Consider the following 24,698-nt stretch of genomic DNA (forward strand, 5'->3'; position numbering starts at 1 on the left):
GGAACTTCGCAATATCAAGAGAAAGAGATAATTAATAGTTTAATACAGACATAATGGCTAAACTTGGGGTTAAAAATAAACCAAAAGCAAACACAGGGAAGGACAATGTTTGCATTCACCATGTACAGCATCACCTGGGGGTTAGACTGCCGGCTCAGGTGGTCGGCTTCTTTTACAGACAGCAATTAATGTCACCTGTTTTCCATTCGGAACGTGTAGTTCAACACCTCCCATGCTCTTGAAAGTGTTAACCCAGAGGTGTTTCTTGTGGAGCGAATGCAGAGTGCCTTCTAGGTCAAAAATCTGCCGTGTTGTGGTCAGATTTAGGAAAGACTGAAAACTAGGGCGAAAAAAAAAATTGTGGCCGTCAGTCTTTGAGAAAGGGGTGCAGTCTTCACATGTAGTACGCCGTGCATTAAGGACATGCATCCGTCGGGGGTGGGGGGGGGGCGTCACCGACCTTTTTCAGGACCTGGACCCCCACTCTCTTCTGAGAATGTAGATGAAAGCTAAAATAGTGCTGGGGTTTAATCTGTCTGCACGGGACAACAAGGGTGGGTGGGTGGATGGGGGGGGGTTGTTGCTCTGTTTTTTTTTTTTAGGTGGGCAGGGGGTCATCGTCCCCTTTACTGCATTTGCATTTACAGCACAAGACGAAGGGCGTGGCGAGGAGGAGGAACGGTGACGCCACCAGGAGGAGGAGCCCGAAGCCTGCAAAAATCCCCACCACCTGTAGGGGGCAGCAGGAGAAAGAACCAGTCAGTGTGTGAAACATCGATCATAAAGCTGCATTTCTCGGTACTGCTGCTTCAGCTACTGGGAAAAACCAGGCTGCCTTTCCGATTAAACGGTATATCCAAATAACACCACGGCGGCCCAGGTCAGGGTTATTATCGTTCACGAAGACTAAAACTATATCGAAACATTTTCGTAAACAAATAAAACTACAACTAAACAAAAACTATAAAAAAATTGCTTCTGAAACGAACTAAAATGAAATACAATCAAGTGTCAAATACTTTGTTACCATTTTCAAATACTGTTTAGCTAAAGTAATCATTTGTTTATCTTTACCATTAATAATAGCTGGAACGTTTTGCTCATTTTGAGGACATTAGTACGTAATGTTCGCTGTGTATTCATGCAGGATTCTCTAAAGATCTGACACATGTCCCTAAAAATAATATTACTAGAACTTTAACTGAAACTATGACAAAAAAAAAAGAAGAGGAAAAACTAATAAAATTATTAAAAACGCACAGAAAACGAACTAAAACTAAACTGGATTTCAAATCAAAATTGAAAATAATAAACAATTTAAAAAAAAAATCAAGACTAATTGCCTCAGGGTCATGCAAGAGGAATATTACAATGTACAACTGACCACTAGGGGGGGCCGCTGTATAGGAAATCATTTCCCGTTGCATGAAACCATTCCACCGCTAACATGCAGATTACTTTGTCCAGTCAGCAATTCAGGTAACTTAACCCTATCCCTAATGGATGTACTGGACTTGTTCCCAATTCTCGGCGAGTGGAGCTGAACGTTATCAAATTCTGCACCGGGCGATCTGAACAGCCTAGCAGTTAGCAAGAGGGAAGCTTTGTTTAGACGGAGTCCGTTTACAGTCACTCGAGCAAACACATGTCGATGAGTCGGTCTTTTGCATGCTTGGTCACAGAAACAGCATCGGCACCATGGTGATCACGTTCACTGGCAGTATTGTGCATATGTAGGTAGGATCAGCACCCAAGCATAAGAGTATCGCATTGCATCATGTATCCTGTGATTCAAAGCTCTGATCTGTCACCCGCAGGAATTATGAGTAAGATTTCGATATGGGTAAGATCCCGAATTTGCCTCTGGAGATGGATGGATGGATGGATGGATAGATAGAAGCACAGATAGACAGACTCGCAGCTCATCCATCCATTTTCCAGACCGATTCTGCAACACAGGGCCAAGATGAACCAGGATGGACAAAACAAGGGGTCAGACACCAGCCCATTGCGTTATGGGAAATGTATAGATATAAATTCACCTAACTGGACATTTTCGGACAATGGGAGAGAACTGACACGGACAAGCAAACTCCACACACATGGATGGGAGTCCAGTTCACAGCACTGGAAGTATTAGGCTAGGGGTATACACAGAGGCGGGGCCACAGAGCCACTGGCCAAAACTGAAACCTGACTGGCCCCAAGAATGCTCCCTCCCCTGTCACTCACTGATTCAGAACATATCATTGGCTAATAAGGTTGGTCCCTGTCAATTATGGCTCCTCCTTAAAATAATCCTAGAATCGCCCCTGTGTGAGACCATGATCATTCTTACTGAGTCACGATTTAAGTTTTTTATGGAAAATGACTCTTATTCAGCTATTTTAAAAGTGCCCCAGACCCAGGCCGCTGTGCGGGGCACCTACCTGTGTTCTGTGCCAGATGACAGAAGCCCTCGAGTGGCCCAGCTTGTTGCGGCAAGGTCCTTTGTCATAGTGAATCAGGAGGAAATCGTCCTGGTGAGGACAGGAAGTACCGTCAGGTCGCGACCCACCACCATACCGGCACTGGGGCGCGGCACGTTCCACCGAGGCTTGCCAGAGAGCTGGAGAGGCATTTCCCACCCTCCCACCCAGGGAGACTGAAGGTGCAGATCAAAACAAGGACATCACCCCCCGAAGGTATACATGCATATGCAGTTGCGATGGTTTATTCTAGGTAGGGTCTGGAACCCCAGAGACCTGCTGGTTCCTCCCAGTTCCACCCCATCCCCTCTTCTGTGATGATCAGCTTGGAGTAGGTGTGGGGGGCTGCAGTGACCTCATACTGACACCCCCCCCTCCACCCCCTCCCGGTCACCTAGACAATGACCTAGAGAGTCTCTCCCCACTAAAGCAATAGCACTCTAGCGGCCAAATAGTCTGGTATTTTGGGGGTGGGATTTGGGTTATGAACAGGTCCTCAGACCGGGCAGTGGATCACGTGTCCAGACCGTGACGGCGGGGGCACTCACATCCAGCGATTCCAGGCAGTACCAGCAGAAGGCGTGCTTGCAGTTCTTGCACATCATCTGCGCGCAGCCCTCGTCGCGCTCGATGAACACCTTGCACTTGGGGCAGCGTTTGATGGGGGCATCGTCCTCGTCCGTCTTGTACAGAGCACTAGTCAATCGGGGGGGGGGGGGGGGCGCAGAAATGGCTAGATTAGGACCTAACCATTCACCTTCCAACTGCTTCTCCTGGTCAGAGTCACAGTGACCATAAGTTAAGTTAGTTAATTCTTTCCTTCCATCCATCCATCCATCCATCCAATTATACAACCTGATACATAACAGGAACAAACACAAACAGCTTCACATCCCAAGTGGCATCTCTGATACATGACACCTACAAGGGGTTCATGCATGACATTTGTGATGTGAATTACACACCAACAAGGGTCATGTATCAGACATTTGTGATGTGAATTACACACCAACAAGGGTCATGTATCAGACATTTGTGATGTGAATTACACAAACCTTACAGAGTTTAGAAATGGTTTTCCCCCCTCAAAAATTTGTCTACTGGAAAAGGGGAGATTCAGACTCCAATCCCTTCATTATGTTTTAATAACCAAAACTAGTAAAATGCAGTTTGCGAGATGAAAGTTGGCCTTGATATTAGAAACTTAGTTAAAGTTCAATTTAACCAGACTCTCTTTGAGCTTTCCAGTGCTATAGCTGAGCCATGTAGTAGAATTATCATTCTTTTTGCTACTTGCGGTATAGAAAAGGCACTATATCTCAAAGAGATATAAATAATTAATTAAACAAACATTTCTCAGCTCTGGAAGGTATGTGTAATTCACACACCAAATTTCACCAAAATCAAAATCAGTGATGCAAAAATGTTTTTGGGAATTTGTTAAAAGTGGAACGACCCGTAAATGTTTGCGTAGCCCCCTTGTCTTCAGTGCGACACGCTTCCTTATTTGAGAAGGAAGTTCTCTCTCTTTTTTCAGTTTCTGTTTAGTTTTTAATGAGGCCAATCCGGCTACACCAAAGGGCACTGCCATCGGCGTAACTGGGCTGCCCGTACGGGAAGCAGGAGGGCTACCAGCCTAACCACACCTTTCACAAAGCGCCCACAATAGCTGACTCCACAGTCTGAGGGCCACTCTACTTGCTTGGCTCATGTGACCGCATGTCGCGTATCTATGGGAACAGCACGGTGCCCTTAGGCGCCCATAATGGGGACCATAGCCAGTATGGGTCCGGAGGTCGCATGTTATTCAGGGCTTTATGGACCAGGACACTAAAGCCAAACCGTTCTAAGATGGTAATTCCGTGAAAGACCCCACCCCTGCCTTTATACTCCCACAATGCCGAGCTTTCCCGTAGGCCATCCAAAGCACAAGGTGCTTGACATCTTTCCCGCGGTGACCTTGGTGACACAGACATACGGCGTCCCCGCCCCCCCCCCCAAGGCCAGATACCAGTTGGCAGGATTCCAGCTCATAATATTAATCTTCCTGAAAAGTAATTTGTACTGAATAAATCCTAACCTTCTCTGTCTGAGAATCTGCACAAAATATCCGTAAATATACGTCACTAAGGCAGGGTCTCCTCTGGGATTTGAACCAGAATCCTTCAGAATATGTCCTTAGCCAGAAATATAAACATCATGCGCAATAATTTCCTGAATCGTTATCTCTTATTCCCTCAGTGATTAAGGGTGAACTGATCAGTGAGGATGATGGTGGCTGGCATGTGGAGGATGAAGAGGGGGTGGAGCCTACCTGGTCTCTCCGGGGAGGAAGGCGGATATAGGTGGGCTGTCCTGGCAGGCCTGTCCTGGGTGCCAGGTGGCCTTGCAGGTGGAGCAGAACTGCAGGCCGCAGGCAGTGCAGTGGACCACTTGGGGGCGCCGGGCCTCTGTCTCCCTCAGCTGGCACACAGCCTGGCAGGACGAAGACGGGCACCATGTTCGGCACGGGTCCAGCAGCACCTCTGTGAGTGGGTGAGATGAAGCGGCGTTACTGACCCCCTGCACTTCAGCATACGTCCTGTAAGGGGCGCTCTCCACAATGGCTGGCTCTGTGGTCTCCGGGATGGGTGAGGCCAAGCCGGCTTGCACCCCCCCCCCCCTAACACTGATCCCACTGTCTGCTCGCACAATGCGGCCGTGTGCAGGATCGCACCCTGGCATGGGTGCAGGGGTCCCGACAAAACACAACCAGCTGTGTTCTTCCCCTGCCATGGATGTTACTCACACGGACCGCTTAAATGAAGTCACAGGCCCCCGAGTTTGGCGTGCACGCCATGATGGTGAACAAAAGAATCACTACAGGGTAAGAGTGAGTCACTAATCGCTGGGTTTCCCCATGCCAACCCAAATGCCGCTCACTTCAGACCCGGTCCACATGTACAGAGGCCATGCCCACCCCCCCAACCTCCAGGATGCCCATCCCCCAACGTGCCAGTCAACCCCCCCTCCCCAGCTCCCCCCAAAGCAGAGGTAAACACCATCTCTCAGGTGTCCCCCTCTGCATTTACTTACCTGGGGGGGTAACACTCCTGGAGCTTTCGACAGGGACTCCCCACAGCACATGCGACACAGGGAACAGCGCGACGCACCTAAAAACTGCACACTCCGCAGAAAATCCGTGCGGGAAACACACAGCGGGGCCCCAGAACAAGCTGTTCCAGGAGGCTGCTTTTCGTTACCCTTTACTCAACGTGATTTAAGAGCCACACTTTCACATGAGCGCGAGGCTTCTGACTCACGGCCAGAGCAGCTATATTTAAACGCAGTTTCACATATCCGTTTAAAATGTCCAGTTTGGAGCAGTATCTGGACACAGTGCAGTGTACAGTGAGTCTGGACACAGTGCAGTGTACAGTGAGTCTTTAGGAGATACACAAGTTATCCATACGACTAACTACCTGCATAAATCTGTTCTTTTCAATAAGCTCAAGGGGAAAAGTCTCCTAATTTTGATTTTTTTTTTTTACACATAATTTAAATACTGGCATGGTAAAAGCATACCCCCGTACATGTGATGTCATCTTAAAGCCCTTATTGTCCTTTTTAAGAAACACTAAAAGGCTTAGCTGGGTGGCTTGTATAGTATGGAAGATATGAGCAAAAACATAATGTCCTCTACAGAGGACAAAAATGAATTACTGGATCTCAGGAGGATAAGGTAAGTTACTAAAAATGCTGTATAGGAAACAGAACATTTACAGATTTATGTAAAGAAGGTCCAGGACTGAGATGCAGAGGGCTCAAAATACTGTGAAATATTCAGAGCCAGACACACATGCCTGACTACGCTCATAAACATCCAGAGGGCTGCACCAGTGGCTGTCATGACGACAACCCGGGAGCCAGTTCCGCTTCCACGGCGACGACGCAGTTGTCACGACGAGGTTGTCACGGTGCCACTGCCCACTTACCCCTTTCGAACTGCAGCTTTCTGTATCTCTGCATCACCTCCTCCGGCACCATGCCCTCGATCTGGGGGAGGAAGCGTGAGACAGGGATGGGGGCCTCAGATTGGATGCGGCCGCGGCGATCGCTAATGTGGTCTTAGCACAAGCACTTGGTTTAAGCAGGTCCCTTTGAGGGTGTGGGGGGGAGGGCAACCTGGCTGATTACAAGAGCCATCACTATCCTGAGGCCTTGATTGGTCAGGAGACTGACTAAGCAAGGTTGAGCGGTGAGGCCCGGTGCATGCTGGGAATGCACGACACCCACCGGAAAGTGCGTCCACATACCATCTGTCTCATGCAGCCCAGAGCATGTGCCAAGTGTCCACCGCGGTGTAACTCTCTAGCCGGCTTCACCTAACTGACCTAATTCCGTAGATCAGCCGTTCATCGCATTTTAAAATCATCGTTAACTGTTCCCAGAATACACGTAATACGAGTACGATTGTCGACATAATTAAAGTTGGACAAACGAAACCCGGCAGAATCAAACGATTATAACCCACCACTACCCCAGTTCAAAAATGAAAATCCTCCAGCAGAATTTACGCCCTTTCCGAATGTCCCAGAATATTCCCAGGCACACAGGTCACGCCTCCCCTCATGTCGTTTCCACAGCAAAAACCCCTGACAGTTCCTGAACCGAGGCTGGATGTATGGGAACCTCAAATCCCGAAATAGCACGGCCCACTTCCTGTGCTGACTGCTAGCTGATACAGAAAGCAGGTGGGTTTTCATGTGAAAGAGGAAGTCTTAAAGGAGCCCGGCAGACTCAGCAGTAATGAGCGGCAAATCAGCAGAAAAAACAGATAACTGACATTGTTTTATTGGTTTTGTTTAGGGAAGTCTTGCCCATGTCTAGCTCGAATAACTTTTTTTTTTTTAACCTCTTCTGGAAATTGCCTCACGACAAAGGTCTTCCTCTACATATTTCCTCTGATGGATTTTTGCTGGTCCAAAAAATATCACGTTAAAAAGCACCCAGCACCAAGCAAACTACCAAATCTAAAATGTTCAGGAGGGGTGTACCTCATTTTCCTGGAGGTGTCCCTGTTTCGGACAGGCAGAGTCTGGACAGCTAATAGCTGTTTCAAGGCCCTCTTTGATCAGGAGCTCGACGTACTGCTTCAGGCACTGAACATTAGAGAAAAAGGGGACAAGAGAGAAAGTAGCAACACATTTTACTCACTCCTACTGGAAAAGGGAACTCGGCAAGAGAGTTTTTAGTCATACCTCAAAAGATTTTTCTAAGTGCCAAATTTATTATTTTAAATTACTACAATTAGGCAGCAAGTTCACCTTTTGAAAAGCACAATCAGAAATCTGAAACAATAATTGTACCATCAGCAATTATTATTTACTATAAAAGGTGCATTTAATGGTAGTAATTGAGACTCCAGTGGGACGAGCGCTTAGCCAAAAACTAGCGGTGAAAATGATGCTGATGTTTCCTGAAAATCAGAGGCGAGTGATTTTTAAACAGTGGTGCTTTACAATTCAGACGGGCTCCTTCCATCCTGACCTCAATTACATAAGCAGGGGACTGAGTTTTATTGCACACGATTCTGTGATATCTGACAGGTCAAACAGGCTGTACTTAATGCATCCGTTTCTTTCCATCCATCACCAGAACAACACATTCCTTCCCCGTTACCGGATTAAATAATGCAGCCGCGAACAAACAGGGTGCATTTTCTTAATGGCGGCAATTAAAGGATTTTCCGGCAGAAACTCGACGGGAACAGCAGCACTCATTAGGGGTAATGTTCTGCTCATTATAGGTCGGGAACAGTATGTTTCGGAAAGATCCTGTCCTGCATGTAATCAGACAAGCGAGGCTGCGGCCTTATCGTCGTTTCGAATCGGTGAGTGACAGGGCAGGGGTACCCCGGGGGCCGTTGGACTCTTGGGCAAGATCGTTAGCCCCCCATCCCTCCAGGGACTGGGTGACCCGGCTTTCTCTACTGCACATCACTATTAACACATACATCTGCTAAGTAACTTTAGTGCTGATGGATTGTATCGGGATGTGGCTCGAACCAAATGATCATTTCTTAGCCACATGGCCAGACAACAAAACCTTACGACTAAATGGTCTTTCATTCATATGGCTCCCAAATTGCTTTTAATTTATATGCTGGTATTTTAAAATCATGACTGACATGGTCACGGTTATCAGAGTGCAGATTATATCCCTCCCTCAAACATCTAAGAAGAATGGTATCAAGGTCCCTCACATGCCATTACGTTATGGGTTCACATCACGGGTATGGATGCTTATTTCCAGTAGAAACACTTCCGTCTGTCCTCTTGCAGTCGTTTGGAATGGAAACAGAAGGGGGCGCTAGAACTGAAGACGACCTGGGTCACACATGGACTCCCTTACCAGCGTGCAAAAGACACATTGGCACTGCGTGATGGTGGTCATCTGCTCCAGGGGAAACTCCCCAAGGCACAACTTGCAGGAGACCAGCGGGTCCAGAGCCAGGTCCCAGGTGGGTCGGAACCTGGCCGTCGTCATGGCGCCCGGCGGAGTTCTGGAAGGCAGCAGAGAACACAACAGCCCTTTGTCAAGCGGGGCGGCCATCTGGATTGGCTGACACATCTGAGCACACTCAGTAAGGACTAATGAGTAACTTGCAGATTCACATAAACAAAGCTGCTTGAGTCGGTGCCCTGACAGGGGGAGCGGAGAGGAGAACCACAGCACGCGGGAGAATGAAGCACCAACGAGTGAAAAAGACAAGAAGCCCAAATAGGTGCCAGGTGATGGAAAGTGTTAGAATGGGGTGGGGAGATGAGAGCAGACCAAATGACGTACTGGTAATGGTAACGTTATGGTACTGGTAATGGTAACGACTGGTAATGACCGGGGGTGATTTTCTTAAGGTGGGGGGCATAATTCATAGAGAGGGACCAAACTTATCATAGCACTCAAGAGGCCACCTGGGGCCAGTACCCCCGTAGCCCGCCCCCATCTAGTGCCACTAGCCCCGCCCCCATCTATGTGCCACTAGCCCCGCCCCCATCTATGTGCCACTAGCCCCGCCCATATCTATATGCCACTAGCCCCGCCCCCATCTATGTGCCACTAGCCCCGCCCCCATCTATGTGCCACTAGCCCCGCCCCCATCTATGTGCCACTAGCCCCGCCCCCATCTATGTGCCACTAGCCCCGCCCCCATCTATGTGCCACTAGCCCCGCCCCCATCTATGTGCCACTAGCCCCGCCCCCATCTATGTGCCACTAGCCCCGCCCCTATCTATGTGCCACTAGCCCTGCCCCTATCTATATGCCACTAGCCCCGCCCCTATCTCTATGCCACTAGCCCCGCCCCTATCTATACCCCTGGAAATGATGTTTGGGTAGGATGAATAAATGGGCTTTGGTCCACCCCCCCCCTTACCCCCCCCCTTGCCCCCCCCTACAAATATGTTCAACAGAGTTTACAGTCTGCATCACAATGGCTGGTGTCCCGTCTTGGGTACTGCCCTAGACCTCCTGGGATACGCTTTGACTCACCACGTTCCCCCCAAGGATGTGGACAGGATGTTTTGAAAATCAGTCTGCACCCATGGAGCACCTCTCTGAAGAGTGGGGGAGGTAAAACCAAACAAACAAACAAAAAGCCCTTTCTGACACCTCCTCCTGCCAAGGCGAGTTTTCTGCTCTCCCACCCGCTTTGCCATCTCAAACGGGCACCTCCCCCCTCCAGAAAAGTGTAAACGCGGCTATGTGGCAAAGAAGCGCGGCTGAGATGAGTCACGTGTCGACACGTGTTCCACAGCTGCTAGGCAACAAGCCGGAGCCCCAGGGGAGTCTGTGAGACCCCCCTTGGAGAAAGCTGAAAGCTCGGCATGGGGGGTGGGAGGGAGACAGGTATGCCGCCCCCGGTTTGGGAAGGTCAGGGAACTGCTCCAATATTTACCAGGTCAATACTGCAAACATTTAAATAATTGGGAGGTAAAATAAATAATTAAGTCGGTGTTGACACTGACCAGCCGGCTGACATCCCAAAGCAATTCGCTGTGAATAATTAGTGAGTCTGGTGGAGGCACGAGTCCGACCTGGGAGGGGAAGAACTGCGAGTGGTACCACCCTCAGACAAAGTCTCTCCAGGACCGGGAGGATGTGGACGCGTGGGGAGCGCTTAGCGACATCGGCTAACTGCGGCGCCCCCTGTCTGTCTGTCTGTGACAGTGCCAGCAAAGAGAGGGCCAGCTGTACTGCAGAGGAACAACCACACAGAGCTACAGACCCGAGGGCCTGGGGCGGCACAGGTGCTGTCATCGTCATCACTGCACATCCCTCAGAACAACGCGCCATAGACAAATATTCCTTAATGAGGCTCCATTAGGCTCTTGGGAGTTTTACATACACAAAATGTTCTGAGGGCAGAAAGAAAAATAATTGCTTCAAAGAAATAACCAATCAGGTTGTAGAGGAGGCAGAACCAAACAATCAGATGCTAGTTGATTGGACCCACCTCCTTTACAATCTGATTGGTTCTCTCGCTGAACAAATCATTTTCCCTTCTGTCCTCAGAACATTATTGTACAAGTAAAACTCCCATGAACCTCCGGGAGGGACTTCTTAATTTCCAAAAAAGACCCTGTGGGGGAACAAAAACCAATTTATGCAAGAGTACACCTTCAATAAACTCGTGGTACACCATCAGAGACAACGAGGAAACAAAACCTTTGCAGATATTACAGAAGCATCTACAATGATGAAGCCATACTAAGATCAGGCTCAAGCATGTATTTTATAGGTGTGACAGAAAAACGAGACATTTAAGATGTAGTGACGTGTCCACCGTAGATAGAATATCGAACGCTGTGTAACGTGGTGGAAAAAAAATCCCATACAACCTTTGGCTGAAGAGCCAATCGAGCCGGCTCCCTCGGCTCGAGCAGCCGCTCGCGTCAGTCTGCTCCGATACCAGCTTCCGCAGAGCGCCGACACCGGACGCCATTGGCAGCCGTTCAGGAGTTCGGAAAGAGCCTGGGAAACCGCAGGTGGACCACAGTGCCACAGGCGGGAGGCAGCCTTAACAGCGGCCCAGCGAAGAAGCTTTCGGCATGATTACATAACATCGTATCGAGCCATTGCATAAGCTCTATTTATAACCTATCTAGGTTACCGTTCTATTACAACACTCATCTTCCCCTGACGGGGGCATTCCTACCTATTATGCAGAAGCCGTCCAGGGATTGAGAGGATTTGCGAGTATAATTTTCAGTAACGGAACACTCTGGAAGCGGATCCCAGTTTGTGAGTAGAAAGTTACGGAAGGGCTCCGCAGAAAACTTTGAAGGGCGCTGACGGCTTCAGAGCAAGAGGGAAGGCAGCAAAGCAAAACAGGTCACTTGAGTGAGCGTGTCTCCGTTAACTGCCTATGTTTATATCACGCCCGCCCCCCCCACCCACTCCACCCTCCCCACCGCCCATTTTATCTTGGGTGCAGCTTCAGCCAAACGATCTGACGTCCTCGGTACTGCAAACATGGGATGAATGACCGGAAAGTCATTCATCAGCTGCAAGCTTTTAAAGAGATTCTTAAAGAACTGCATTATTTTTTTCAGCGGGCGGCCTACAGATCTCACAGCATTTCAGGAACGCATTTGCTTGAAGCAAAATCATCAAAAGAAATACCATAGTCAAAATTACATTTACGTTTTATCTTCTTATCAGACGCTTTCAATTGAGAAACATCGCTCTGCTGGCCCGGGGATATGAACTAGCCGAAGACATAAGGTTTGGTTTCTATACCTGTAGGGACCAAATCAACTCCCTAAACCCCCTAAAAACACACGGCACTCCCACAATATCAGTAGAGATCTCCCTACCATCCATACCCAAATCTAAGCACTTGGAACAGACAACCTTCCGATCGCAGGCACTCTGCACTAACCTGCCTAGCCACACATCACCCACTAAATGTCCCATTTCTGCATGTGGACGTGAAACCCAGTGGACACAGTACATGCTGTGGTTCTCCTCTCCGCTCCCCCTGCAGCTGCCGAACCCGAGACCGATTGGGCGAGGTTGGAGATCCCGGCCTCAGACACAGGAGGCGCTGTGTAGGAGGGGAACGTGTCCTGGCAAAGTGTCCCGTAATTAGGCAGCCGGAGTCGGGACCCAGGCGCTTCAGGTCGACTGGACAGCGTGAAGCTCCTTGTCCACAACGTCGGCCTCAACACACTGCCCCTTGTCTTCGGGGGAGGGGCACAAAGGGGCCGCTTGTCCGACACTCACAAGCCCTTCTTCTGCTCGCTCGGAGTCGGTCGGGGAACGGCTAAGAAAAAGAGCATTCATGTTCCCCGAGTTTTAGCGGGTCCCTCGAGAATCCCGAGCTATCGTCGGCTTATGGGCCGCTCGAAGATGGCGAGGGGGGGGCAAGTATTCTGCACCTTATCTTCTTTCCATCTCTCGTTGTTAAACTTCCCCGTAGAGACCTTTCAGTTACACGGGATGCACAGTTTGCTGTTTTTTGCTGCTTCACTGGTATCGACGCGAGCCGGGGATGACAGAATGCCAGCCTGCTGTCCTTCACTTTGATTATCTACGCTAGTGGTGCAGATACAAACAAATGTACTTTAAACCACAGTTCTGCGAAAACATCTTTGATGTACTAGCCCAGGAATCGACCCATTCACCAAGTCAATTGAAATAAATCTTTCAGTGTGGTTTTCATCCAGTGTAATCCATTATGCTGCTCCAAACCCCACCTATATATCTGCGATTGGTGCCTGGGAGTGAGTGACATCTGACCCCCCCCCAATAGCTGGCTCCTCAGGCTGTGACCTCACTATCAACCCTCTAATCATCCGTCTGAAGCATGGCACAGATAAGTAAATCAAAACCCCTTAAAGAAGAAGGTGCAGTGATGAAGTTCAAATGAAGGCTGGGACAATAGCGCGTCTTACTTTTTTGTTTGATCTATTGAATAAATATATGCAAGTTTGAGCAAGAACAAATTTAAATGCTACAATAGGCACATGAAAATGACACTTTTAAAGCACAATGTTTCAATTTAGCTTAGCCGCTCTTGCTAACAGCCCACTAGCGGCTAGCATTTTAGCACGTGAGCTTGTCTCATCAGGCTTGCGTAGCCGGCTGCACACAGGGTTCCAGACGGCACACGTCAGCCTCACGTCAGCCAGCATCTGCATGGCTATTCATGGAGCCCGAATCGCGCCGCTGCTTCCTGAGCACCTCAATCCCAGCTAGCTGATCCAGATAAAAACAATAACCACGACAGAGCCAAAGGGTCGCCATGGCTGCATTTTTTAAGGTTTTTTTTTTTTTTAACCCTTGTGCTCACACGGGACAGATGCCAGGAGACTGTTTTCAGTGCCTCTGATCAGTGAGGCCTGTCAACGAGGTGAAACGTCAATTCAGTGCAGGCACTTAAACAAACAGCCGCGTCAGGTCCAAGTCTGCCTCGTACTGGGCTGTCTGGGAGGCTGGCCTTGGAATCTAGCATAAAGGGAGAGAGAAACTGGGATTTTGCCAGCCCCCTGACTGAGACATGCAATCCCCCCCCCCAGGCTCCGCGCTCCTGGGGGACAGCTACCCCCCAGGCCATGATCGCTCATCACACTGCGGTCTCCCTCGATCCCTCCTGATTTTGGGTTTAAAGTACAACAAAGCCTCTGGCTAAGATTACTGCACATACAGCAGCATAATGAATATTATCAAACATTAAAACATTGACTTTCCTTTCAGACAATACATTCACCCAATACCTATAACGTTTCCCAGTCCCTGAGGTCTGATAGCCACCAGATGCATGCAGACTGTCGTCTCCTCTAGTGAGTGAACAGCCTGACAAAATCGACGTTCATTCACCCAGGCGATTTTTGGCAAAGAGGATCCAAATAAAGCCCTTTGATATTTTCCCGGAGCACAGGACTTCACGCTCCCACTGTGTGCAAAATTGGATGGCATTCTGCAACAGGCTCTACCCAAGTTTGTCATGAAGCAACATGTGTGTTTGGGGATTTGAATTATCACCAAGCATTCCAGGAAAAAAAAAAAAAAAAAAACTCTTCCAATTTACATTTATTAAATTACGTTTACGTTATATTTTTACATTTATTAAATTACGTTTACGTTATTTTTACATTTATTAAATTACGTTTACGTTATTAAACGTCAGACCCGCCCGGTACAAGAGCAAAGCCATTTCTAGAGGGTGTTGCCTGTCATCCAAAATAACACGACACATCATCTGCGGGGGGGGGGGGGGGGAAAGAATTGTATATTGTGTGAAGAACGCTGAATTTCCAGAGGACGCCATTATTGTAAGGGCAAGGAATGCTTCAATCCCTGATAATTGTAAAGGCAGCATTTAAACACTGAAGTCAAAGCTTAAAATTGACAACATGCCAGAGTATAAAAGCCGGACAGCTTGCAGACACCCCCCCCCCCATATGAAACCAAGTGTGCCTTGTCAAATGTGCTGATGTCAAAAGAAAAGACAGAAGATGAAAACGCCTTTCTGGATGTAAACATTTACGATAAGCACAAGCAGGGAAGAGGATTTATAAAGATGGGTCCAGTCCACCAATTACAACATGACCCCCCCGCACCCCCCCAGATGTTGTGAGTTTGTTCTCCGTGTTGCACTGGTTTCCTCTGGGTACTCTGGCTTCCCACCACAATCCAAAAGAAAAGATGATTGGATAGATGGAAGGAAAAACTGCAGCACAGAATGCATAAAACAAACGGTCTTCAACACAAGCTCGTAAATCAATAGGCGTGCTGCATTACATACCATCCATCCACCTTCCCAACAACCCATCCTGCTTGTGATGCTTACAAGACCAAAATTAAACCAGGAGGAGCACCAGTGCCTTAACCAGTTTAACCAGAGCTCACTGGGAACAGTAACACTGGACTGACAAGAATTACGTAATTTATACCCTGAATTAAATTAATTCCAACAGAAAAAGTGCAGTTCAGCAACCAAACTCTGTTGTTATTCCTCTATTTCAAATTGTTTCACTTTTTATGTGCAAAAGGTGTTATTAAGTCTTTGTGAAACCCATGAATCACGCACACAAACCGTCTGCTGACACTTCAAGCTAAACCTTATTACAGAACAAACAGTCAGGAGACCAGAAACTAATTAATTTTCAAACAGCAGTAGCTCTGCCAACAACGTGCATGGAAATACTATCAGGAAAAAGATCAATAGTTAAGCATTTCTCTTATTATTTTCCAACAACAGCGCCGTTTGGTGGATGGTGCCCAGGCCCTTCACAAGCCTGTATCTGTGTGTTCTGCTGAGTTCTCCCTGTGCCCTCTGGGCACTCGATTGTCCCCCCACAGTCCAAAGACATGTGGCATCCATGAATTGCCTATAATGTGCGAGACTGTGCCCAGCAATGAACTGGCACCCCGTCCAGGGTATACCGCAGTCCAAAGCTGCCTTGGATAGGTTCTGTATATCCCTGGTCCAGTAATAAGTGGGATGATGGAATGATTTGGGTTGCAATTACCCTAAATCCATCATGAGTCCATGGTGTCCCTGTCTCATGACCAGAGGCGGATAGTTCAGGTCCAGAGAGTAAAAGTCCAGACCAAGATTTTGTTTCAAACAATCAGTTAAGTGTTCTGTGAGTCTTTATACTCAACTGGCTGGCTGAAACAAAATCTTGGTCTGGACTTTTACTCTCTGGACCTGAACTATCCGCCTCTGCTCATGACCAGTGTTTCCAGTTATTCGTATTCACCATGACCCCTGTGCCGGATGAGCAGCTACGGAATTTGGGTGGATGGATTCTCCACGTGAACCGTGACCGGCGCATTTGCAAGACCCAGCTAAATCCCCAGCGATCAGCCAATCGGCTGGTCCCGCTCCTGCCAGACCTGCCTGGCAGATCTAGGGCGCGGGTCACTGCGGTGAACTTGCCAGACCTCTCAGCCTTGGACGGGAGCTATTTAAAAACCACCGGCAGTCAGCACTTGTGTGCCATGACAGATAATTCACTAGGGACACCGCTGTGCTTGAACAACACTGAGAAGGCGAAAAGATGTGTTTTGGGAAGCTTTTCCCTCCGACACATTTAAGTTATTGCGTACATAGAGCTACAGGGTACGATTTTGCGCAACGAAGCTCGTAAAATGTCTTGAATGTCGTCCTGCACATTGGCTACCGTAACTAAGTTGGCTTAGAAATGACCTTAAGCATTTGGACATAGAACACAGCCCCACCCAGACTGTTTACAAGACCCCAAATAAATCCGGGCTCCTGAAGCGAGATCACGCACCCCGCTGCAGCGCTTAGCCGTGCGGGGACACCGTGTACGTGGGAGTCAGTTCCGTCCCCAGCTCTCCCCGGGCACCGGTGACACGGAGAGGCCTGTTCCGAAGCCGGGAACAGGCTGGACCCTCGGCCGGCTGCCAGAGGGCATAGGGCCCTCGACGCAGCCAACGTGTCAGCTTATCTACTCAGCAGTAGCGGAGAGAATCAGAGCGGGCTACGCAAACAGGCCCGTCGTGACTTCCCACCTGTATGGGGCTCAGGCAAACAGAGAATTCTATTTTCAACTGCAAAGAATAAAACTATATTGTGAAATTCTGATAACATATCTGTCCCTGTAAAATACACGGCAGTCGGGATTGCCGACAATCACCATTCGGCTTGACACACTTCCTGCCGGCTGCATTGTTAGCTTCCACTGAGTGAATCCAGTCAGTCATTTACGAAATGCCTCATTTGATCCCTCAGTCTTCTCTAAACATCATCAAGAATGTTATCAATGTCTTAGGAGTTTCCTTTTTGTAATGACAGATTCTGTAAACAATGGCTTGGCCTTAAAGGATGAGCCGCTACCATAAGTCTTATATATCGGATCTTCAATGGTTTCACGCATGAAAGAAAGCATACAGAGGAACACACTGTATATAGTCCTTAGCAACACTTGAATTCCATCACTGCCAATGTTCTGATGTAAGCTCGCTATTGGATGGGAGTGCCTGTGATGTCATAACGAAGGCACGTGGAATGGCCACAGTGTGGCTCATCACATGAAAAGCAAACACCAATAAAACTCCGAATACTAAAACTATGGTAAGGAAAACATTTTCATTGGCTAGTATATGAAAGGTGGTGCCCCGGTTAAGAGGTGATTCATTTTACATGGCGGTTACTGTCAGACAAGGAGGAATTTTTGCATGGTAATTCAACCTGAGGTGATAATGATCGCTCTGTTCTCTGGGATATAGTCTGCTTTCAGATTCGACTTCAATAATAAGAAACAGTAAAGATCATTTTCATACTTCCTCAGGGACCGACAGCCTTGACGCCACCTTCCCGTGGTGGGAGAAATGAGGAAAACACAGATGGACATGCAACAGTGATTCCCAACCCGGTCTTCAGGAACCCACAGACGGTCCATGTTTTCGCTCCTTCCCGAGACACTGACATTCAGCCTTAATTCTTATGTTCTGGCTGCATGGGGTCTCTGCAGTAAGAAGGGTCAGACTGCCAGGGTGCTGTCTGAGGAAACAAGAGCAGTTCCTGAACACACAGACTGGACCATTTGACCGAACCTCCTGTTGATGGCCACTAGGGCGTAAGCTGACCTGAGCCAATGAAACGTAATATCAAGCCAACCGAAAGACAGGACTGAATTTGTTCCTCCAAAAATCCAATTCATGCATAAATTTCTCTATTTGCCCCAGTTAACTTGACCCTCTAAATTAAAGTTTTCTGTACATTTCTCCACCCTACTTCCTCCCAGGAATATGAACATTTCCTACACAAAAGTGGATGCACATCTATCCATCCATCCGTCTTCTAACTGTTTATTGTGCTCAGTTACCAGATGGACGTATAAATTTTTTAAAATAAGACAAATACCGCTTCATTCAGTTAAGACAATGAGCACAATGGGAACTTCTGGAGCAACCACAAAAACAACACAATAGTCCTGTTCAACTGCAGCTAGTGGACACAAATATTTGCGACAGACACTTCTGGATTAGCATGGCATGCTGCAACACGGCGCAGCACTACTGCTGCTGTCCCGAGGTTGCGGGTTTAATCCCGTCCTCCTGTAGTCCAATTACATCGGCTGGCATCTCTATGTTGTGCCCTGCAATAGACTGGTATCCCAATCCAGGCTGTATCCCTGCTTTGCGCCCCATGTTGGCTTGCATAGGATCCTTACTGATAACCCTGCATTAAATAAACATGGATGGATCGACTTTGGACAAAGTTTACCACATTTCTCAGACTTGCTTAATGGTGTCCCATCTCTTGTTCCGATCTCGGCGCACATGTTCTCAATCATTACCCATTAAAATCCAGTATCAAGAAAATGTTTCCTTCTTGGAGGACAATCACGATGCTAGAGACGGGCAGACTTCGATCCCGAGCTAACTGGAATCACCGGGATACGCGAAGAGAGCCAAGAAGCAGCTGTTTGGGTGGAACAGTTAAACGGCGCTCACAGGGAAGTGGATTTTCCCTCGTTTTTGGCACCGCAGCCAAGAGAGGCCTAAGATGCTTTCTGAAAAAGCCAGAGTGTTTCTCAAGGCCAGTCTACCTGGAAAAAGTGTCTCTCTTCTGAAGCCCATTTCCAAGGTTCCTTTTGTGAAGCTACAGATTCCTCATTCCATCTCCGTATCTGAATAACACACATACACACCTGATAAACAACCATCAGAAAGGGACTAATACGGCCCAGGAGAATTTCTCGCGCACCTGTTGCATTATATTGAAATTCTCCGTTGAAAGTGTGTTTGTTTATTTCTCTCCTTAATCATTTCTTTTAAGCTGCTACATCTGTTAGGTTCTACCTCCCAAGCCTTGGGACAATTCAGCATTACATGTAGCCAACCTGCCGTCAACCTGAACAAAACAGAAATAAACACACTATTAAAAATAGGTAGCATTTGAGTCAGCCGGCACACCCCGACTCCGGGGACGGGAGTGCGGAACGCCTGCCCGCTCAGCCCGAAGGCATTCCTGCTATGTGAGAAACAATCAGGGGTAGTAACTGACACTTGGGCTCCACTGAGATGCCAGCTTCTGTACACAAGCCTGCAGGTATTCCGGGTTCATTCGGTATTTCTAGGCACATTCGAAGAGTATTGTCATCCCTACTTTCCACATCGAGTATAGACTCTGCATAACAGATGGAAAAAAAGTTCCACCTTGCATTAAGCAGGTCTGCCAATTTCTCAATGTCCTGTGGTGGCTTTGGGAAGCAGCAGGAGATGCAATCCACGTAGATGGTTTGTAACGACTGTTTGAGCCTCAAGGAAACCTAATTTCAACATCCCTCTCCTGATCCCAGGACCTTTTTCAAACACATCACCCACCCATCCATCTTACAACCACTTATCTTGTACAATGTTGTTGGGGGTTGGTGCCTAGCTAAGGAAACACAGGGAGAGAGGCAGGGATGGTAAGCCAGTCCACTGCAAGGCGCACGCACAATCATATCTGCCAGCAAACTCCACACGCAAAGATAAAGGCGGGACTCAAACCACAAACCTGAAGGTGTGACGCTCCAATGCCATCCACAGAGCCAATGTACCGGATAAATTCCTAAGTTATGGCTGGTTTAACTAGCTAATTAGTCATTTAATTACGCAAGTAATTATGATCTGGACAGCCAAGGTGACACTGACAGTAATCCTTAGAATCTCTGACAACGAATTACTGCAGAATTTCTCCCCTGCTTCTCATAAAAAAAAAAAAAGTTAAGATAAACAAAGTCACTGGAATTCCAGCTCAACATTTGCCAGGTCAAGTAACCCGACCAGCAACGGTCATGGTAAAGTTACACTGACACAGAGCGCAGTCAGGGGGGTGGGCAGGGCCGGCTGAAGCCCCTGTGGAGCACTACGTAAATAACACCCCTTCCCTGCCCCCTCCCCCGGCAAGCTTCAACGCCAATAAAATTGGCTTGCTAAGTCGGCCCTTGGTGACCACCTATATCACTCAATGGGTTGACCGGCACTAGGTTCAGGATAAAACAGATGAAACAATATCAATAGCCCTAAAGCTAACCCGCGATCTGGGGCAAACGGGAACTGAGAAGGGGTTTTTGGGGCAATACGGCACGCGCATGTAGAAGGAGGCGGCGTGGGTGACCATGATCAGCATCAACTGCTACTGCAGGCCGTAAAGTAAATTCTAAGGGTCCTGAGGAGGAAAAGAAGGTCCTGGCAGACAGGGTCTGTCCCAGAACACACACCTATCACAGTTTCATTAAAGAAACACTACGGCGTCGATACTGATGGGAGAGTAATGCCCTCCAGGCCGGCCGGCGAACACTCAGCCCGACCCCCGTGGGCCATGGGTCCCATTCGGCAACATCTTTACCGAGCAAATCCAGTAAGTGACGAGAACTCCAGTCAATTTTGCCATAACACAAATTCTGAGTTTCCCTGGAAGGGAGATCACATGACCGCCGTCCCGGCGATGTCACAGTGCTCAGGTGTGACGTGAGAGCTTCTTAACTTAAGCTCTGCATGCCGGAGCGTGGAGGTGGACAGCTTCCTCGCTCGGCCTCAGATAACCGGCCTGTTTTTAAACCAGCATCTCGGCTCGGCTCCCGGTCATCGTCTGTCACAGCTACAGCGTGTAGCTTTTCCTGCTCAGCCGTTTCCAAAGGCACCTCCTCATTTGGACTGGTACGGGGCTGGGACATGTCAACCTCCCCCTCATGCAGCATCGGTGAGGCCGATTTGCTTACTTACTCCCGGCCCCCCCCTCCAGAGATCATCTTCACTCCCCTCCCTCCGGCCCAGTTGGTGTAACACGCTTCCCAGGAACCTTTTTCACAAGGAAAACTGCCACTTTTCCAAAATGTTCAGGTCCCTGAATCTGAATAATGCTTGACAGTGATAATGTAAAACACACATTTGGCCACAGAATTCTTCTGGACACCAAAAACAACTTTGTGTTCCTTATAAGCACAACTGTTGCACATACATAATCAACTAAAGAGACTTTCTGGGCTGACAGAAGCTTTTTAAATGGAATTTTTCCAAGTACGGTGCCATGACTTAAGTTAAAATAATGAGGGTTAATAAATCTACCATTTAATTAAATGTTCTGAATAACTTCCAATGCAGTCCTACTTTTCTATTTTATATACACATGCAATAATGACTCAGTTGAAACTCAGAGGTTAAGTTTAACTGAAAGATAAATTATGACTGTATTACTCTGAAGGTAACCTCTAAGAGCATGACATAACCTGGTGATACAAGATCAACAAACAGAGCACCAATTAAATACAGTATATATGTTTTTGCCTACAGTTTCCTCAGGATAATTTATGAGTTTCTTATAACAGTAGCTTTGGCAAAATAGCAGCAACAGGAGAGAGTGACTGGATGGACATTTCAGGTTCACATCCCAAAAGGAACCTGAACATATAAATTTAGTATACTAACATTGAACAATATGCCCTTCCTTAAAAAGAATCAATGACAAAAAGGCAACTTCACTTCTATAACAGAGAGCTAAGCAAAACGTCAAATTAAACATAAATCCATGTAACAATAGCAAAAATTGTTGAGATAAATATAAGGATAGCTACAATGTAGGAAAAGGAAGAAGGCAAAGTTCCCCTATCTGGTAAAAACGAATATTCAGATACAGTAGTACCGATTCCTTATATTATTCCATCTGTTTCAGTAAAGGCACGCGCAGTATTACAGTTAGAAGGTCCGTAGTGTTGCAAGCATGAATGCACACAACGCAGAAAGCCTTGGCTCTCATTTTTAATACAAACCTCAAATAAACACGTAGAGATAACTACATCTCTCAGTCCCAGCCTCTGCGCGTACGGAGTTTGCATAATCTCCCCGTATCGTCATGTTTCTTCCGGGTACTCCGGTCCGGTTTCCCCCCACAGTCCAAAAACATGCTGAGGCTGATAGGCGTGACCAAATCACGCAAATGTGTGCATGTACATGTGAATGGTGTGTGAATGTGCCCTGCGATGGGTTGGCGCCCCATCCTGGGTTGTTCCCCGCCCGTCGCCCCCGGACGCCCAGCGACCCTGTACAGGACAAGGGAATATGGAAAATGGATGGATGCTATTCTAGAAATATGCCGTTACATCCACATTTCAAACTTATGGCGTGGTATAAGGACGTTTCCCCACCTACCTGCGGATAAATCACCTGCACAAACACGGTTTTCTCCTAAAGGTCCCTGTTTTAGACTAAATAGTGCGAAATGCATTGATGATAGTCGATGAAGTTGCAACGAAAAAACAGCTGGAAACAAACACACAAAAAAAGGAATCGGACAGACAAAAAGTAGGCTCTTCATGGCCAAAACTGGTGTTAATAAACAGCAATACGATCATATGCATCACGCTGAAGACGCCGGGTTCTCATCAAACGGCCTGTCGATCATAAAACGGGGGAAAGCAAATTAAAAAGACAGACATTACCTCGGCTCTGGTGTGCTCGCCGTTATCTCCCGGTAATGGTCCCCCGGCGAAGACGCCGGCTGAGTTTCCCGAGATGCTGCTTCGGATTAAACTGGCATATGGCTCGTGCGTGCGGCTATTCAAATAACACGCTTTCAGCTTTTCCGCATTTCTTAAGTATTGCACATGATCCACCGAGTTATATGCCCATGACATCCACGAAAACGTATTACTTCTATATTAGGAACCTGACGGGAGGGGAAAAAAACAGCGCGTTACAAGACAAATAACGCTAATGACTATCTTTGACCCATTTACCCCAAAAGTAAATTTCGGGTATTTCAATCGAAATGCAATCCTGGCCAGTTAGATGGCGACCTAATCTGTGCATGTATTTATCTGTGTTAATTTAGTAGCTTCTTAGTTTATAGATTCACGGAAAGCCTCCGATCCCTCCCAGGCGACGTAGCCTATTTTATAGCCAGACCATCGGCAATGTCTTACATAATTAATATTATATCAATATGACCGCCGACGTATTCCCAGGTACCTTGACAAAGCCCAACTTCGCTCACCAGGGAGAAGAATCAGTTGTTCCGTGACACCCGCTGGACAGACGCCATTTAAATCGTATCCTCATCCAGTTCGACCGCAACCCTGCTACACTGAAACTAAAGCATTGGGGAAAAAAATAAAAACGGCGCCCTCTTTCGGCCAAGAGCCGCCGTGTGCAAAACTCTTGCCTGTCATGAGAGTGATGCCAAATTCTTGGGTCACAGTGTTAAACACCTAGGCGGTACCAGTCCTAGCTATTGTGGCGTCCTAGGTGAGGCAAAGAGAAATTAGTTAGCAAGTCGGCGCACCCTCAGAAATTGGCGCCCTAGGCGGCCATCTATGTTGCCTATAGGACTGGCCGGCCCTGCACCTAGGATCTCCTTCCCAGTTATCGGTGTTAAGGGTTCAAGTAATGTAGCAGATGGAACCCTATTGTTTTTTTATTATTATTATTATTATTTATTATTATTATTATTATTATTATTATTTTCCCAACATATCTTACAATTATATAAAATCTGATTATACATCATTCCTGGCAGAGAGAAAATTCTCAAGTCAACCCATGCGGTACAGTACACAGTGAAATGAAACAGCGTTCCTCCAGAACCAAAAACAACGTAAAACAACACAGGACTTCAAAACCTACACAAAACGACATAAAGATCATGTGCCTGCAAACATGTGCAAACACTGCAGGACAGTACAGGACAGTGCAGGAAGACAAGACAGTGGCACAAACGAAGACAGTGCAGCACTGGGGAGTGCAGATATTTACAGCTGCAAAATGCAGGAGGCTGTGCAGAGATGTGACAGTATATTAATAAAAACAATGTAAATGCATGTAGCTAACAGAAATAGCATAGTAGTAACACTATCGATAAAACCATGTCATCTAAAGGATAAGGGGGATAATGTGCTTCTGCTCCCAGCAGATCTTTAAAAATATGCTCTACATAATTAGTAGATCCCTGTACATTATGAGGTAGGCTAATGAACGGAGAAAAATACAGCCATACAATTCAGAAATATTATAATAACCCTGCGTCCATTTCCAAAAGTGATGGAATAAAGTGATAAACTATCAAGTGTGTCGAAATAGTGCTTTTTAAAAGTTTTTAAGAAACAGAATTATTGCAATAATACACCACTTTATCCACATCTACAATGGAGCTGTCTTGTTTAAAAATGTAAGTGTACATCAGCTATACCGCTATATGGAAATGACATCATTAATTATAACAGAGGT

At 47.3% G+C, this 24,698-nt stretch overlaps 1 protein-coding gene across 6 annotated transcripts; it reads right to left on the bottom strand.

The window, feature by feature from the left end:
- Positions 1–26: 26 nt before the first annotated feature.
- Positions 27–23,633, bottom strand: rnf144aa (ring finger protein 144aa). 6 transcript variants are annotated; one of them, XM_072698778.1, is made up of 9 exons: positions 23,470–23,633; positions 22,916–23,142; positions 8,862–9,012; positions 7,505–7,609; positions 6,443–6,503; positions 4,783–4,993; positions 3,017–3,164; positions 2,430–2,519; positions 27–730 (listed from the first exon to the last, which is right to left on the bottom strand). In XM_072698778.1, exons 3-9 carry the CDS (start codon positions 8,994–8,996, stop codon positions 599–601), a joined length of 882 nt encoding a protein of 293 aa, XP_072554879.1. In that variant the 5' UTR covers positions 8,997–9,012; positions 22,916–23,142; positions 23,470–23,633; the 3' UTR covers positions 27–598. The 6 variants fall into 6 exon arrangements, with proteins under 6 accessions (XP_072554879.1, XP_072554880.1, XP_072554877.1 ...); XM_072698779.1 differs by having other exon boundaries at positions 23,445–23,633; XM_072698776.1 differs by lacking the exons at positions 22,916–23,142; positions 23,470–23,633 and adding exons at positions 11,348–11,480; positions 11,665–11,873.
- Between the last annotated feature and the right edge of the window lie 1,065 nt (positions 23,634–24,698).

The sequence above is a fragment of the Paramormyrops kingsleyae genome, chromosome 14 (assembly GCF_048594095.1).
Source record: "Paramormyrops kingsleyae isolate MSU_618 chromosome 14, PKINGS_0.4, whole genome shotgun sequence".
NCBI lineage: Eukaryota > Metazoa > Chordata > Actinopteri > Osteoglossiformes > Mormyridae > Paramormyrops > Paramormyrops kingsleyae.

Excerpts from the sequence above, each read along its gene's own strand:
- rnf144aa (XM_072698776.1), bottom strand. The coding sequence starts at position 11,451 with ATGGCGTCCGGTGTCGGCGCTCTGCGGAAGCTGGTATCGGAGCAGACT. Across the intron at positions 7,610-8,861 it reads AATGTGTCTTTTGCACGCTG|TGCCTGAAGCAGTACGTCGA; the intron begins GTAAGGGAGTCC and ends TCTAATGTTCAG. Across the intron at positions 731-2,429 it reads TCATCTGGCACAGAACACAG|GTGGTGGGGATTTTTGCAGG; the intron begins GTAGGTGCCCCG and ends TGCCCCCTACAG.